General features: G+C 43.2%; 1 protein-coding gene across 3 annotated transcripts in view; it reads right to left on the bottom strand.

Moving 5' to 3' along the window:
* The window catches only part of Adamtsl3 (ADAMTS-like 3), a 308,192-nt gene that overhangs the window by 166,094 nt on the left and 124,043 nt on the right, over positions 1-18,055 (bottom strand). For all 3 annotated transcript variants that reach the window (NM_001107533.2, XM_006229477.4, XM_017589168.3), the window contains exon 7: positions 6,450-6,576. In NM_001107533.2, coding sequence (NP_001101003.2) covers positions 6,450-6,576 — 127 coding nt within the window. The remainder of the gene's footprint in view (positions 1-6,449; positions 6,577-18,055) is intronic.

Below are 18,055 nucleotides of genomic sequence, written 5' to 3'. Positions count from 1 at the left end.
TGCTACAGGCAGAAGAGATGAATGGAGAGGCCGAAAAATACTACAAAGAGGCAGGAACAAATCGATCTGTTTACCTGCTAGCAAATCCTCAGATTGTCCCTCCCACGATCGTGTTGAATTTGTAGGTTATCTTTAAAAGTGTCCAGCAAAGTTGCTATAAGCAGTGTGTGGTGGGGAAAGTTCACGCACATTTCACTGTGAGGCAGTCTTGTGGGCTACCCAGCCCAGACCGTGAGCACCAGGGCGCTGCACGCATGGTTATCACTACAGTGCCCAAACCTGAGTGAGGAACTGGCATTCCCACTGGGTCTTAGGTGCCACAGCACCAACAGGCTTAGTTACCACTAGGCAAAATGGATGAAGAGCCCAGAACAGACACGCTGGGCTTCTTGACTTGCTTCATTGTGCCCCCAGTAGATGAGACCAAAGTAAGGGACAAACATGGAAGTCCCTAAGCACATTCCAAGACTCCTGAGAGATGTGTTTGCTTCTTTGTTGATTTTGTATGTGAATTACCTTGACTTATTCTGCACTATATACATGTCAAAACATGTATCTATGTGAGATGGCCCAGTAAGAGCATCGGCTGCTCATCCTGAGGACCTGGATTTGATTCCCGGCACCCATATGACTGCTTGTAATCATCTCTAACTCCAGTCCAAGAGATCTGACATTCTTTTCTAGCCTCTGTGGGAACTGCCCATATGTGGTGCACAAATATACATGTGATTAAAACATTCTGTACATATAAAATACATTAAAAACTTTAAAAATAGCCCGTTATTTAAAAACAAGCAAACAAAAGCCAAAAGTTACATCGTACTCTGAACATGTGTAGAATTATCAGTCGATTAAAATACTACTCATTTAGATCTTCAAGGTTGACTTTATGTTATTTCGTGTGTGCTTGCAAGGGTGTTTATGTCCTCCTTGGAGGTCAGGAGAGGGCTGTAGATCCACTGAATCTGGAGCTACAAACAGTTATGACTTAACAGATGTAGGTGCTGGAAACCAAACCCAGGTCCTCTACAAGAAGGGCAAGTGCCCTTCACCACTGAGCTGTTTCTCCAAGCTCACCATTTAAAACATTTTACATAATTACTGAGTTATGCTAAAGACCACCAGAGTTTTATCCCTTGGAACTTGAGTGGCTTCCAGCTTCTTTTCCAACATGCAAATCTGTTTATGCTGGTTGTTACTTCAGTCCCTGCCTGACTCTGAACAGGAAATTGGTGTGTTGTCTCTGGATTCATTTCTGATTTTTCTCATAGCTAAGGCTTTGGCTCCAGGCTCTTACACCTTGTATCTGCCTCGCTGCACAAAGAACTGATATCCTGTATGCAGCCTTCTGCACTTTATCCAGTGCGAGGCTGTGCCAATAGCCTCTCCTAGCCATGTCTTGACTCAAGGAGAGTCCTGGGGAAGGCAGGAATGATTGCTTGGCAAGACGCTGGCCTAGGAGCTACGTGGACCCTGTAAGCTTCAGTGATGCACGCTCAGGGGAGCCATGGCTTCAGTTCCCACATTTCTTTCACACAAAGTATGATTATAGGGAAGTGCTTCCATATGGTTGAGGGAACTCCCAGCCAAACTGGCTTCAGCTGGCCAGTTTCAGAGCCACAGCAGACAGGATGGGGCCACCAAGAGAAAGAATCAAGAACACGAAGTACCATGCTTTTGTGTAAGCTACTTTTAGCCCTAGCCTTGGCACGGGGGCCTCCAAGTGAATGAAATGACAGCATTTACCACGTCACTCATACCTTATTGCAAAGGATCAGCCTACGCACTCTGGATCTCCTTTCTGGACAGAAACTGGGCAAACGCATTAGATACTTTCAGGATTATTAACCAGCAGCATTCCAAGTGGGCAGAAAGGTCCCTGGGGCTTGCTGGTCAGCCACCCCAATGACAAGTTTCAAATTCAGTAAGAGACTCTGTCACAAGGGAATAACGTAGACAACTACAAAACAGGACATCTAAAGTGTCTTCCTCTGGCCTAGGCATACATATGTCCAGGTGGGTGATTGTACTTGCACACACATGTACAAGCAACAAGAGGGGGGAGAGGGGGGTGGGGAGGGAGAGAGAGAGAGAGACAGAGAGACAGAGAGACAGAGACAGAGACAGAGAGAGGGACAGAGAGAGAGAGAAGAAAAGAAAACCAAATCCAGGGCTTAATTCACACATGAATTTTCCTAGAGAAAAAGATTTAACTTAAAGAAAATGTTTCATTAGTACTTTGAGAATTCCATGAGTCGTATTTTGGTCATACTCATCTCTCCACCAACTCCTTCCAGATCCATACTCACCACCCAACCAACTTTGTATCTTCATTTCTTTTAAAGCAACTAAATATTTTAATAGAATCTCATAAGGACCTATACTGACAGTTGCTAAGAGGAGAGGAGAGAGAAAGAAGATAGGCAAGAAGGAAGGAAGGGAGAGAAGGAAATGCAAGAAAAATCTAGATCTAAATTTAGTGGGAGAGAAAGGGAGGAAGGACCTTCATCACAAGCAGGGAACTAGGGCTGTGGTTGGCTCAGTCTGTAAAATACTTGCTACACAAGTATAAGAGCCCCAGTTCAGGCTGATAGGTCACCCATACCTGGGATAGTGACCCATGGCAGGAATCTTAGCATTTAGAGGATTTAGACAGGCAAATTCTGGGGATGGTTCATTGGCCAGCCAGCCTAGATGAATTTGTGAGCTCCAGGTTCAGTGAAAGACCCTGTCTCAAATGCTAAAAGCAGTTAAGAAAGACACTTGATGACCACCTCTGTCCTTCACGTGCATATGCATGTAGTTGGATGTGCACACTCACAGGAACATGTATACCTGTTGCACACTCATACAAAGAACCGTGTACCAGTAGGCAAGCCCCTTAAGCTAACACAACACTCCATCTCAGGATCTGCTCTCCACAATTCACCCCCCCCCCCACACACACACATCAGATAAATGGCTTTAGGAAAGAGTTCCACGGGCTTCTGTTCTGGTTCACTTAGAATGATCTTGGTATCTAATTTCTTATATCAACGAAGTCTTCTCTGATGAATTTTCGAATCTAAAAGCCAGCCCTCACTCTAGCTGCTTCCTGTCGCAGTGAGATAACTACTTGTTTGTTGTGTTAGTGTTCTCCCCCAAGTGCCTTCCTGAAGCAGCCCTCAGAGCACAGCCTTTCTCTTCAGACTGCCTGATATGCGTCCTTCCTCCAGCTTTGTTTTCTCCTTCAATCCATTCTTGTGTGATCCTTCCCCCGCACCCAGCAGCAGCTCTCTTAAATGCCTTTCTCAAGCTATTTTCTAAAATTAATTTTGTGAGACTTTTCTTAATATCTCTGGTGTTTAATATCCTCCCCTGCAAAAATGGGTCTGACAATATCAAAGCTGGAACACAAGAGATCTAGTGAAATGAAATGACATCAGACATCTGAGCAGAACTGATAATCATAAAGTATTATGTCATCTTGGTACTAGTGATAGCAATGGGCAGGATTCTTAGCACTTGATTTTTAACTCACTCAAAAGAAATCGCATCATATGCTACAGTTCTGCTCAGTGACACAGAAGTCCTAGGGGACAACTTTGCTTTCTGAATAAAGGACACAGAATTGACAGAAAGTCTTCACTACCATCTCTTCTTGACTGAGGTGGATGGGATGTCTAACTGTTCAACTCTATAACCATGAAGACAAATGCATGGCCCCAGGATGTGGAGAGGGAAGAGCTTGAGTCCTGGAAGACAGCACACAGCAGGGGAGAAGTGTCCCTGGCCTTGACAAATCCTTGGAGCTTCTGAGAAGTCCACACTTCTTCTCAGAGGACATTTATAATTCTAACGTTTATTATCTGGGTTTCACTGCATTTGGGATGTGTGCGTTCCTGTTGGCACACCAGCTGTCAGGGTCACCTACTTCCTGAAGTCTATGGAAGGGATCCTCCATGAATTCAGTTTCCAATCTTACCTGTCCCTCACCATGATCCCTCTGTCTCTTTTACCGTCATTAGTGAGTTCCATCTCCTTTCCCTTCAGTGCATCTCACTGTCCTTATTCTCTGTGACTGCCTAATGAAGAGCTAGTCAGATCCAAGAGGTTGGGACACATGTCACTTTCCAACAGGTTCTCCAGTGTGCCTTGAATTTATTCCCTCCTTACTCTTGGAAAACCCCTCTACCCATTCTCATCGTCCCTCATCAACACACTGTGATCAGGCTTATGCATCTGAAATTCACAGATGCCACTCTTGTGAATGTTACAGTCATCTTCATATTGCAAGAAGTAAGTGTGTGTGTGTGTGTGTGTGTGTGTGTGTGTGTCAGAGATCACATGACTTCCTCGAGATGACTGATTCCTTTGGCTTCTGTGACCCTGCTCTCCCTAAATCCTGTGTTCACCTACCTACTCTTCTCCTCTGATTAAATGTTGGAGTTCCTCAGGATGCAACCCATGCCTGCTTCCTGTTCTGTACACGCCGTTTAAGTGGGCTACTATATTCATGACTGAATCCCATGGGGCAGGGCATCTTTCTATCAACCATGATGGGCTGGTATGTTTCTAACCAGCAAACAGGTAGCAACAAACAAAATACACTCCTCAGCTGTGGGAAAGGGTCAGAATAGTGTAACGGGATTGACTATTCAGAGCCAGTATTCCCGAGAGAGAAAAGGTCCAGGGAGATGGGTTCCTACCCTTAGTAGACGTCTCCTTTCTGAGGATGCTCAATCTCAGAATGAACATAGCCAGCTGCTTATGCTCAAAATGTTGCTTCATCCCATGTCTCTCACTGTAGCATTTACTCAGAGGACTGCAGACTGATCCAGAGTTCCTCCTCATAAATACCTTTCCAAGTATCCCATGCTCACAGTCTCCTGCCACACTCCCTCAGACCCGAGGCTCTCGGGTGTGTAAACATAGTTTCCTTTTTGAACTCCCTGCTTCCAGAACGTTCTTGAAGGTGATCTGCAAGTTCCCCCGTGTCGCTCCACTGCCAAAATGTTTTGATGACTCCATCTAACCCAGAATATAAAGCACGCTGGTCACAGCTTTTATGGTTGACTACTGAATACCATTCTGTCTTCTCTTCTGCTTTTCAATGTACACTCAGCTTTGAGCAGCAAAAGCCAAACTTGTTTGATGTGATGGAGCATGCCTAGAATTCCAGCATTAGGAGGCTTCAAATGGGCCAGCCTGGGCTGTGTGGCACACACACACACACACACACACACACACACACACACACTGGCAGCTTTTTCCTCTAGTGTTATATCACACCTAGACTTATGTTTCCTCTTCTTGCAAGATTGCATCCTCCTACAGTTTCTGCTCCCTATCCTCCCTGTCCTCCCCTTCCTTTATTCCTTCATCCTCTCTTCTCTTCCATTCCCATAATGGTCTCCTGAACCTAGGAATAAATAAGATCCAAACTTCATATAACAACAAGGCACTAAAATGAATAGAAAAATTTAAGGATAGAAAACAAGAAACAAGAAAAAGTGGGCCAGAGAAATTGCTCAGTGGTTAAGCTCCCTTACTGCCCTAACAGTGGACCTGTGTTAAATTCCCAGTGTCCACCATGACAGCTCACAGATGTTTGTAATTCTGGCTTCAGAGGATCTCATGATATCTCTCTCTCTGTCTCTCTCTCTGTGTCTCTCTCTCTCTGTCTCTCTCTCTCTGTCTCTCTCTCTGTCTCTCTCTCTCTGTCTCTCTCTCTCTGGGTAGAAAAACAAAACAAAACAAAATGTACAGCTACATTTGCTTGTTTATGGGAGCTTTGATAGGACAATAATTTTGAGAGGCCCCGACAGAGATGTTATGTCCTTCAAAGCTTAAACTATTCACTTGCTGGCCATTAACGTGTACAGTTGGCCCCTGAATTAAAGAGATATAGTATGGAAATGTGAAGAGAAAATATCCAAAAATACAGCAAAATAAGCTCCGCTTCCACAATACAAGCAAAATTAAAGACAAGTGACAGAATGAAGCTGCATTTGAAATGCGTGTGGCAGACTGAAGATCAGCATTCCTGGTACACAAAGTTTATAGCGATAAAAATTAAGGAATGCTATAGCAGATAAATGGCTTCAACTGATTAAATAAGACAAATATGATGTCGTCTGCCATCTTGTCAGCAATGAAGACAAATCAAATGAAATTATGAACCCAGTGTACCTGAAAAAATATTTTAGGCTTTATAAAAGTTAGTAAGATTTTGTACTAGCAACAGCTTAAAAAATGGGGAACCAGCAACAAATTAGTAGAACCAGATTCTTTAAAAGCTGAAATTGGAAAATGATAACTTTAAAAAAAAAAAAGAAACTTGACTTTCTGAAAACTGGCCAAAGCTAATTCCGTTCAGACGAGTTCAGCATTAGGAATATGGTGGTCTGGTGAGAGTGGAAAACGCAGCTTGCTTGTGATCATACGGAGAGCTAGACTTCAACACTTACTTTTCTCAGGAGACAGGTGCACCTTGGTCTGACCCCGCACCAGCCTGCAGGTGGAGCCGTCCCCTGCACAGACCCCACAGTTGTCCTTCTTGGCGCTACTACCCAGCTGTCTATCGCAGCCCACAGTCTGCAGGAAGAGAGCAAAAGACATCTCACTCAGGGTGTTATCTTGCTTCAGTTTATGGCCTGGCTGTCTTTACGAGAACACCATTTTGTAAATGTAAACCAATGAGGCACCTCAGAGTCTCGGACCTTCTCCATTATTCTTATGCAAGGCCCCCAGAACTACAATAACTGGAGCTGCCTTCCTGCAACCTTGTTCTTCTCTAGCTATATTTCAGTTATCTGTATGCCTATAAACAATGCTTCTTTTCCACCTCTCTCTCTGACCCCCTCACTCACCTTCCCATGAGGAAAAAGAGTCTCTTGTAGCCCAGATAGCCTTGAACTTGCTGTGTAGTGCTGGATGACGTTGTCTGATCCTTCAACTTCTACCTCCCATGTGCTCAGAGTGCCTCATCACATCTGGACTGTGCGGTGTGAGGACCAAGCCTGGTGCTCTATGATACCGGGCAAGCACTGTGCCAACTGGGCTGCACTCCCAGCCCCTCTTCCTGCCCCCTTCTTTCTCGCCACTCCTACTTTTGCCCCAGAGTCTCGTTTCTTGAACTTGATATCTATGCCTCAGGCCCACACACAGTATGTCCATACATTTGCTTCGATGCAGAGAAATCTACAGGTAAAATCTCCCATCTGTGGTTACATTACATGTCTTTATTACTAGCTGCTCTTACTCCTAGGTTGCCACCTCTGTATAATTAATCTCCATAGGAGAGTGTAAAGACAAAAACTAGGAGTTGTGTCGCATACAAAACGTGGCTCGCTGTTACCCTTCAGTTTACTGTGTCAGGATACCTGGGTGTGTGTGACATTGAAACCGCCCTTACAGGAGAATAGCTGTGGTTGTATTTCTTTCCACTTTCACAAGTAAGGCTTTTTCATAAAGTGTGCCCAGTGATCTTTACCAGTCTAATAGTTTATCTTTACTCCCTGACGTTATTCACAAGCCTGGCAATGAAGTGCAGGGACTGTGAAGGCAGTCATGACAAATCCTGACTCATCTACCACATCCTTCAAAATACAGGATGCTGGGCAAGGAATCAGACTCCCAGAGACTCATTTTCCTCAACAGTGAGGAGAGATATAGATGCCAATGTGTATTTCACCAAAGGTCTAGCAAACAGTTAAAGGAGAAACGTTTTGTTAAAAAGCGACACAGCGATCAGACAATTCTAGAGAGTTCTGAAGGGGCTGGGGTGGGAGTGTCGGTTTGACTGATTCTCTCTGTCATCAACTTCAGACTCCAGAAGCCAGTACACAGCGGCTGGCAGAGCTATCAAATCACTCCAGGTGCTGAAGAGAAAAGAGGAACTGGATGGGGTTCAAGCCACATCTATAGGGGAATCTTTCCAAAATGTTGGTGTTGAAGGGAGGAGAAAGATGGAAAGAGAGCTTCAGAGAGAGACAGGATTCGTTCCAAGGAAATGAGGGAATAGCCATGCTTTCAGATGTTTTCAGTCTCACCCCAGGATGCCAGGGGTAAAGGGGGGTCTACACTTGTTCTGTGGCATCACAAATGGTGAAAGCTATAGTCTTCAGTACTTAGCTCAACGGGAGAAAGTCTCAAAAGCCAGACTTCTCCTTGGGAACACTACAGTTGGTATTAAATTATTGGATGAGCAGCTGGAGTCAATAGCATTTCTACTCCTTTATTTCGATAGTATGGTTTTAAAGGCAATGTTAGTGACATATTTTTAAACTTGTATGTGTACATTTATGTTCATTTATCAGTCCAGGAGCACACGTATCAGGGAGCACGTGTGGTAGTCAGAAGCCAGCTGGTCCATGAACTTCCAGGGATCCTCCTATTCCTGCCTCCCCAGAGCTGAGATTATAGATACATGCTGCTGTATCCAGCCTTTGTGGGTCCTAGGGATTCGAACTCAGGACCTTGTGCTTGCATGGCAACCGCTTCTCCCAGAGTCCCTATAATACTGTGCTGATTTTTACTGGATGCTTACCATATGCCTAGCATTGTGTCACAGATGTTGCCTGTGCTCTTTCATTTCTTCTCCACAACAACCTTATGATACAGGTGAGACCTTTTATCTACATCTTAAAAAAGAAGGAGTCTGTCTGCACACAGTGGAAGCTAAATGGCTTGTCCCCATGGCAGAGACAGCACACAGTGCCAGTAAGTTTTAAACCCCTGATCCTCTAAGCAGAACCCCAATAGTGTGCCACGCCTTTGTGCACCTTTGCTCTCAGCAGAAAGACAAGGAGGACCCTGTTACAGAGGACTTTATACGAATATTTGCAAGCACATGTGGGACAGCTTAAGGGTGATTGATTCTGGAAGCATACTTGCATGGTTGGGATTGGACCAGTGAGTAACTGTGTTCATGAAACTTTCCCCACGGGAAATAACTCTGCCATGAAATTATAGACATCATCTTCCTGGGCCAAGCTCTGTCCTCACATGTCGTTGTCCCCGAGAGCTTTGCATTTCATGAGGGTGAGAGTCACCCTTTCTCTGTTCATCCAGGAAGGGTGTGTGCTAAAGAGTGAGGACAAACTTATTTTGAAGAGTGTTTGGGGCTTTGCAAAATCTTGGGCAATCGAATCCCTCCCAAGCACTTGTATTTGCTTCCTAATTTTTTTTTAAGGTTAAAATCCATCCAGTTCTTACAGCCAAACAAAGCATGTGAAAACATCACAGAAAAATGATATTTGAAAAGAAGGTCTGATCGCCCTGTGATTCATCAAGTGTAAGCCGGGGCTGACTTGAAACTGAGGCAGACTGAACTCTAGCTCTCTAGGTCTTCCACAGTGCACAATAAGCAACTCCTAAAATATTATCTGAAGTGTTTTCCGACTTCTGTGACATCTCCTAACGTCAAGATACCTAATTATGGTGATTTATAAACTACTAACTGATAAACCCATTGAGCATATTAGCATCAATTAAATTATCCTCTTCTATGTAATGCCAAGCATAAAAGTATAAATCAATAAGACAAGATTCTTATCTTGCAGCATAGCTAATGAGACAAGTTAAAAGTCATAAAACACGGGATAACATAAACACATACTTTAAATATATGAGCAGTGGTTTTTGGAAGACATAATCATTTATAAACAGAATCCGAGTAGAGATTATTTCAAAGTCCAGGCAGATGGAGTTTAAATAAGTGCCATTAATCCAAATTAAGCAAAATATAAAATTTCCAGATAGATTAAGTTTAATCCTTCAAGAACCAAACCAATTTTGAATGAACTTTTTCACTTGATATCTCTGAAAATTGCATTTTACTGTAGAGAAAATCTGAAATTGAGCTCCTGCCTAACTAGATTTTCCCCTGTCTAGTGTTCACGGTTCTGGGACCTTCCAGGTCCTCTGCACACTACTGGAGAAGAAAGGTAATCATCAATGAAATAGAGCTCTTTACCCCGACTAACTAGTGTTCATGGTCCTAGTATTCTCCCAGGTATTCTGCACACTGTTGGAAAGGAAAAGCGATCATCAATATCAAGTGGCTACAAACCCTGTGGCCTGTAACAGCAACCTGGCTTGCAAGATGTACTGACGCGGGGGTGGCCCAAATGCTAATCAATCAGCTTTTCAGGTTAAATGTAAAGTCTGCTCCATGAGATGGAACCCATGTCTAAAAATGCTAAAGTGGCCAAGAAACCCGAGAGTAGGTAGGTCAGGGGCCCTCGGGGAAGTCCTAGTACTATTATTCTAGTAAGGAGACATAGCACTAAAATGGCTTCTAATGACATACTGCTCTACCCCTAGATCAGTGACTCAGCCTTGTCAGAGAAGCTTCGTCTTGCGTGGAAATTAACACAGAGGCCTATACCTGGATGACAAAGAGTGAGAGACTTTTTAGCCCTGAGTCCTAAATGGGACATCTCCATCAAACACTCCCCTCAAGGCTCGAGGATGTATGAAGAACAGGAGGTAGTAAGATTGTAAGAGCCAAAGTTGGTGGATGACTTCAAAAGAGCAGCATCACCCAGAAACAGGACTGACGCACATAGACTCATAGCAACTGTAGCAGCACGCACAGGTTCAAACCTGACAAAATCCCAGGACAGAGAAGAGAAAGTGGACACAAATTCCCACCCCTAATGAGAACCTATGTGCAACTGATACCTGCAGGGAAACTGGAAATCGGTTTTCTCCAATGGAGCGTCCCTGGGTGTATCAATCACACTCCAAGGCAGGCCCATGCTCAGGAGCAGTTAGCCATCACAAAATGGACTATGTTTGTGGTGAGCCTTTTGTTTCATTCTCTCCAACAGAGCAATATTTTTTGTCTTCTTGGTTTGTTTTGCTTTCATTTGGAGGGAGAGAGGAAAAAGAAAATGAATCTGGGTTGGGTAGGGAGAGGGAAAGGATCTGGGAAGGGCAAGGCAGGGGAAATATGATAAAACATGTATGAATTTTTTAAGACCATAAAAAGTTGAAGAAAAACAAGCAAGTTGCACTGCTCTTTGGAGACAGACACTCTTAAGTGTTCCAAGCCTCTCAGTCTATGAGAGGACTTCAGTTTCTCAGTTTCATTAGAAGTGACCATTGTTACTGTCTTTAGCCAATGAAATATGACCCCAACCGACCTGTGTCAATTCTGTTAAGAAGGCATATGAGAGTTTCAGCATCTCTCCATCTACTGTGGCTATGCTAAAACATATGACATGAGGTAAAGCACCCCTCAGTCTAGGTCTGCAACACCCCAAGAGCAGAAATCCTGATGACCTACATTGGCAAGTGGCATTAGCAGGAGTCAGCATTTGATTGCTTTAAGCCACTGGTCTCAGAGGGTAGTTGGTTTCTTCAAGAAAACTTAGCCTATAACACACAGGAGTGTAATCCAGCCATTCTAAAGCCAAGTTGGTGACAGAAGATTTTTTTAAGAACTGAGAGTTTCATGTTACATTCCGGATCTCTGTTTTGTTTTTAAGAAAAACAAAGAAATCAATACTACTTCAAAAAAGCTTCTATTTCCTTTCCACTTTCAGTGTAATCCAAAATGGCAGAAGCTACAAGGCTTCTTCTTTTGTTTTCTTTCTTTCTTTTCTCCATCTTTATTAAATTGGGCATTTCTTATTTACATTTCAAATGTTATTCCCTTTCCCGGTTTCCAGGCCAACATCCCCTTAACCCCTCCTCTTCCCCTTCTATATGCGTGTTCCCCCCCATACTCCCCCCAATAATCACGTTCACTGGGGGTTCAGTCTTAGCAGGACCAAGGGCTTCCCCTTCCACTGGTGTTCTTACTTGGCTATTCATTGCTACCTATGAGGTCAGTCCATGTATAGTCTTTGGGTAGTGGCTTAGTCCCTGGAAGCTCTGGTTGCTTGGCATTGTTGTTCATATGGGGTCTCAAGCCCCTTCAAGCTCTTTCAGTCCTTACTTTGATTCATTCAACGGGGGTCCCATTCTCAGTTCAGTGGTTTGCTGCTGGCATTCGCCTCTGTATTTGCCATATTCTGGCTGTGTCTCTCAGGAGAGATCTACATCCGGTTCCTATCAACCTGTACTTCTTTGCTTCATCCATCTTATCTAATTGGGTGACTGTATATGTATGGGCCACATGTGGGACAGGCTCTGAATGGGTGTTCCTTCTGACTCTGTTCTAAACTTTGCCTCCCTATCCCCTCCTAAGGGTATTCTTGTTCCCTTTTTAAAGAAGGAGTGAAGCATCCGCATTTTGGTCATCCTTCTTGAGTTTCATGTGTTCTGTGCATCTAGGGTAATTTGAGCATTTGGGCTAATATCCACTTATCAATGAGTGAATATCATGTGTGTTTTTCTGTGATTGAGTTACCTCACTCAGGATATTTTCCAGTTCCATCCATGTGCCTATGAATTTCAAAAAGTCATTGTTTTTGATAGCTGAGTAGTAAGCCATTGTGTAGATGTACCATATTTTTTCCAATCCTACAACTGATAGAGGGCTTATATCCAAAATATACAAAGAACTCACAAAGTTAGACTGCAGGGAGACAAATAACCCTATTTTAAAAATGGGGTTCAGAGCTAAACAAAGAATTCACAGCTGAGGAATGTCGAATGGCTGAGAAACACCTAAAGAAATGTTCAACAAGGCTTCTTAAATAAAGTTCAACATGAGAAAATTTGAAAAGCCATTGACCTCATTGTGGGGAAAGTGTAGGTGTTAAATTATTGCAGAAGTAGCAGAATCCAATGAACTCAGTGAACTTTCACTCTGAGTTTGTACTTTCCAGTTTACAACAGTGCCTATTGCACCCTCTGTCCATAACTGAACAGTCTCCCTACAGGACTCTGTGTGAGTGTGTGTGAGTGTGTGCGTGTGTGGGTGTGAGTGTGTGTGAGTGTGAGTGTGTGTGAGTGTGTTGTGTATATGTGTGTGAGTGTGTATGTGAGTGTGTATATGTGTGTGAGTGTGTATGTGAGTGTGTGTGTGGGTGTGAGTGTGTGTGAGTGTGTGTGTGTGTATGTGAGTGTGTGGGAGGGGTGTGAATGTGTGTGTATGTGTGAGTATGAGTGTGTGTGAATATGTGTGTGTGAGTGTGTATGTATGTGAGTGTGTGTATGTGTGTGCATGTGTGATGTGTGTGTATGAGTGTGTGTATGTGAGTGTATGTGAGTGTGCATGTGTGAGTGCGTGTGTGAGTGTGTGTGTGAGTGTGTGTGAGTTTGTGAGTGTATGAGTGTGTGTGAGTGTGTGTGTGAGTATGTGTGTGAGTGTGTGTTTGTGTGTGTGAGTTTGTGAGCGTGTGTGTATGTGAGTGTGTGTGTATGTAGTGAGTGTATGTGTTTTAGTGTGTGTGAATGTGAGTACGTGAGTGTGTGTGTATGTGTGTATGTGAGTGTGAGTGTGAGTGTGTGTGTGTGTGTGTGTGTGTCTGAGTTTGAATCTATGCTACTGAGTCATCTATTTTCAAGTCATCTGCTGTACTGACTGGATCACATTCCATTTTCCATTAAACTTTAGCTTTACAAATAGTCAAAGATAAAATATCATTAGCTGGTGAGCAGGGGCAGGTAGGCACCTTTGGGAGGAAAAAAATGTCTGCATTAAGCAACTCCTCCATTTTCTTGTCTTTTTGTTTTATTGCAGAATGTAGAAAAACTCACAGAGAATGAAGCAAGATCAGCTAGCCATTCCAACTCACTCATTTATGCAACTTAGAGTAGACTCAGCTTATTATAATACTGAACTGACCATGCCTCAAAACATTCCTGTCTGCCATCATTCTTTTCTCCACATGTATGCTATGCCTGCAAACTGAGCATGACCAGAAATGTGCCTATCATCTTTCTTCTTGATCTATGACCTTACACTGATCATGCTCTGTCAACTTCTAGCTATGTGCGCTCCTCTGGGTGCTTGTATACTCTTAAAATTCAAAGTGTTTCAAAGTCTTGATCCCCATAGTGATAGTATTTGGGGCGGGGCCTTTAGGAATGGTGAGGCAGGAACCCACTAGAGTGGATTAGTGCCCCTACAAGATGGGCCTGGAAGACCTCTCTTGTCTCTTACAACACATAAGGTCATAGCGATCTGAAAACTAGGAAATAAGCTCTTATTGAACAAAACAGTTTCCAGTGCTTTGATGTGTTTTCAAACCGTGAAAAGCACATTTCTGTTGTTTATGAAATCCACTATGGAGCACTGTTTTATCATAGAGACTGAGACATTCTGGGAAATTACCTCCCTCTGGATGCCCATTCTCCTTAATACAAACTCTATGTCCCCATTGGATAGGAAGGGCACTGTACCTACTTCCTCAGATGATGATGAGCAAAATATGTAAGGTGCTTTGATGATTTCCAGTCCCTAGGAAACACCCAGTGTCAGTTTTATCATAAATTTTATTACTTATTTTATAATATAATTAATTAAAATTTATTTTGTGTGGGTATTTTGTTTGCATGTATGTCTTTGCACCACACATGTACAGTGCCTGAGGAGGTAAGAAGGTATCAGATTTCCTGAAGGTAGAGTTACAAGCAGTGATGAGCTACAGTGTGGGTGCTGGGACTTGAACCCAGATCCTCTGGAAGAGCAACCAGTGCTTTTAACTGCTGATACATCTCTCTAGTCCCTCATAAATTATTTTATCACATATTCTAAATGACTCCCTCTACCTATGTGCCAGACTATTTGTTAAACGTAAATAAGAAATCAAGTATGGTACTAAAGTGGTGTCTCAAGAGGTATGAGCATGCGTGCTTTTTCAGAGGATCCAAATTTGATTACTGGGACCATTGTCAGGCCACCCACAACTGCCTGTAACACTGGTTCCAGAAGGTCCAGTGTCTTCTTTTGGCCTCTGAGGCGCGCGCGCGCGCGCACACACACACACACACACACACACACACACACACACACATCTTAAGCAGGAAGAGGAGGAAGAGGAGGAGGAGGAGGAAGAGGAGGAGGAGGGAGAGGAGGAAGAGGGAGAGGAGGAAGAGGAGGAGGAGGAAGAGGTGGAAGAGGAAGAAGAGGAGGAAGAGGAGGAGGAGGAGGAAGATGACAAACTATCTGCAGAGTTGCCTGGCAAATATCAGAAGCAGAAGCAAATTTCATTCAGCAAGACCCATGGTGAGACCTGTGACTGTCTCATGCTGTCTGCTTTCCCAGCTAATGGAAAGTTGTTCCCAAGAGCATTGTGACATGCTCCTTTAAATGAGAAAATTGTAAACACACTTGCAAAAGTTACTGGCTGTGCCAAATACTCATCAGGGCTTCCTTCCCTGGTCCTGAGGCCAGCAGAGTGAATCACACAGTTCATTCTCTTGCCTGACAACTGCTGATATCCACTGCCACATTGTACAAAAAGGGCATTGATGTGAATGTTATCCTGTGGAAGGAAAGATACTGACTTCAACTGGGAAGTGTCTCCATCTTTCTTTTTACTTAGCTGATATGCACTCCCCTTGAAAAAAATAAAAATAGACATCACCCCTTAGTGCAGCAAAGAGCTGGCTTGCTTTACTGGACTCACAAAAGCACAACCAGGAGGCACTCATTTAAAATGGGCTAACTCAGAACCAGAGACTGCTATTATCCTGCAAACCTCTTCAAATGCTGAGTTGCTGAAGCAAACAAGGAAGTTGGAGTTAAATATACTACGGGGGTCTTGGACAGTGAGTACCAAAAGAGAACAGGGAAAGTGAAGTCAGGTTGATTGAAGGTCTCCTGGGTAACAGCTATCTGGAATGTTGTTTGGAGCTGAACTGTTTTTTAAAGGGACTGATAAGGAAGGTGGCATCTCACTTCTACCCATTGAAACAATCAAATCCCAGGGACACTAAGGGGACAGCCACAGGGTGCTCAGTCAGTACCGATGCTCATCCTACACCACAGGGAGTGACCAAAAGTCTGTGCAACTCCAATTACCCATCTTGGGATTAAAACAGTCTGGGAATGATAGTACGTGTCCTCTTTTTGTTTGTTTTGTTTAAGGGGGAGCAGGGGGATATGTGGGGAGCTAAGACAAAAAAGAAAAGTGAAGACTGCCATGATGGATCCACAGGAAGAGATATAAAGACTGATCTGAAGGATACCGTGGATTCGTGTATGTGTGTGACACATGTCCTGCTTCCAGACTGAACCATTATGCCAAACAGAGGTATAAGAATAAGCCAAGGTGAAGGACTTCAATTTAGAGTCCACAAAAGTAAGATCTTTCTGAGTATGGCTTAGTCGCTACCATAGTGTTCTTCATGTTCATCTATACTGTAATGCATGTCTGCAATTCTTTCGTTAACACTGAATAATATTCTACTATAATAGGTTAAGGCATACATATTTATGTATTTGTGTAATTAATATTCAAGTTATTTCTGTATCTTGGATATTATGTATCCAATGCTTCAAAAAGGGGGAGATATGGATATTTCATAAGAGCTGATATAATGCTCACTGGGTGTGTGCTTAGCAAAAGTAATGCTGACGCATGGAGTGGTTCTATTTTTAAATTTTGAAGTAATTTCATATTGCTTTCAATAACAGTTTTGGAAAAAAAAAAGAAAAAAAGAAAGACTGACGATGAACCACAAGAAGCCAGAAGAGAAAGGCGTGGGGTGAATTTTCCCTCCAGCAGGAGCAAACCATGTTGATAACCTGATTTGGAGCTTCTGGCTTCTAGACTGTGCAAGAATACATTTCTGTTATTTTAAGCTATCAAGTTTGCGGCAATCTGTTATAGTGCCCATGGGAAACTGATAAAGCCTGCTATCCACCAGTGCCTTTTCTAACCACGGCACAAGCTTTACACAAACCAACATCACCAAATAACTTTTATCAATATTTTCCCTTGTTCCTCTAGAATCCACAGAAATACTTGGTGCCATTAACCTTCCTTGTACAACACTCTCCCACCCTTTCTTCTCTTGCCCTTGGTCTTTACACTAATCAGAAGTCTATTCCATCCAGTCACAATGGGGAATGCTTTCTCTATGCTTTCCCTTTAGTGGCAAGGCCAGTGTCTCCCACTTCAGTGGCTCTGCTTTTCTCAGTACCCACAGATGTTAAATCAGATGTTAGGATCTTACAGTTATCTATTAAGGCCTCAAATTCTGTGCCAAGTTCTATATCCACAGGTGTACCCAGCTCTCACCTTTGACTTACATATCTCGTTCTCACCTGATACTTTGTCTTCCCCAGTGACCTCACTATCTGTCCAGTGACCCCCTTCTCTCCCCCACATCCATTCAAACATCCAGCCCTAAAAGATGTTTGTTCATCTCTTAAGTTTCCTGGCTTTCTTCATTTATCCTACCCACTGTTTGACTTTGCATCTCTCCTGAGTCCAAACTTGACCTTCCATTGTGTTCCCAGACCCCACCCCTTCCAAATATTCTGGCGCATTAGCACCCAAACAACATCTCTAGAGCCAAGCCCATGAGAACTATTTCTTAAGGCAATTCCTCAGTGGCTCTTCTCACAACTCACAGGAAAGGTTAACAAGTGGTTTCGTTACACACACACACACACACACACACACACACACACACACACAGCCCCATCCTCTTGCACTACTGCACAGATTACCTTACCTCAGCCCTATAGAGCAATTGGATAATCTTTATACAACCCGATACTGAATATTTGTTCTGTGTGTCATAAGCCCACTGCTTATCTTAGTCTATTTAACTTGTTAACAACTTCTCAGAGCCTCAGTTTCTAATATCACCTCATCTACAGCGTTCTCCTAAAGCCCAGACTAATCTCTTATGCCATCGGTGAAGCTTAGGGTCTTGCATATTTGGAAAGTGCTGTACCAAGGGCTCAATCCCAGCACTCTAAGTCATCTTTAATAATAACAAGTTCGTTTTGAGTAAAAAAGTAATGCATGCCATTGGCAAAAATCTGGAAGAAAACAAGTATAATCCCACAGACTGATGGTGATGATGACGGTTCAACAGACAAGTCCCAAGGTGGACTGGTTGCAATAGAGGAAAATCATAAACAGCTTGTGATGCAGAAAAATGGAGCTATAAGCCTTGGCCATGGGAAGAGTTGTCAACAGAAAGTGTTAGATAG

Source organism: Rattus norvegicus, chromosome 1, assembly GCF_036323735.1.
Source record: "Rattus norvegicus strain BN/NHsdMcwi chromosome 1, GRCr8, whole genome shotgun sequence".
In the NCBI taxonomy this organism is placed as follows: domain Eukaryota; kingdom Metazoa; phylum Chordata; class Mammalia; order Rodentia; family Muridae; genus Rattus; species Rattus norvegicus.
This window is presented reverse-complemented; position numbering and strand designations above follow the sequence as displayed.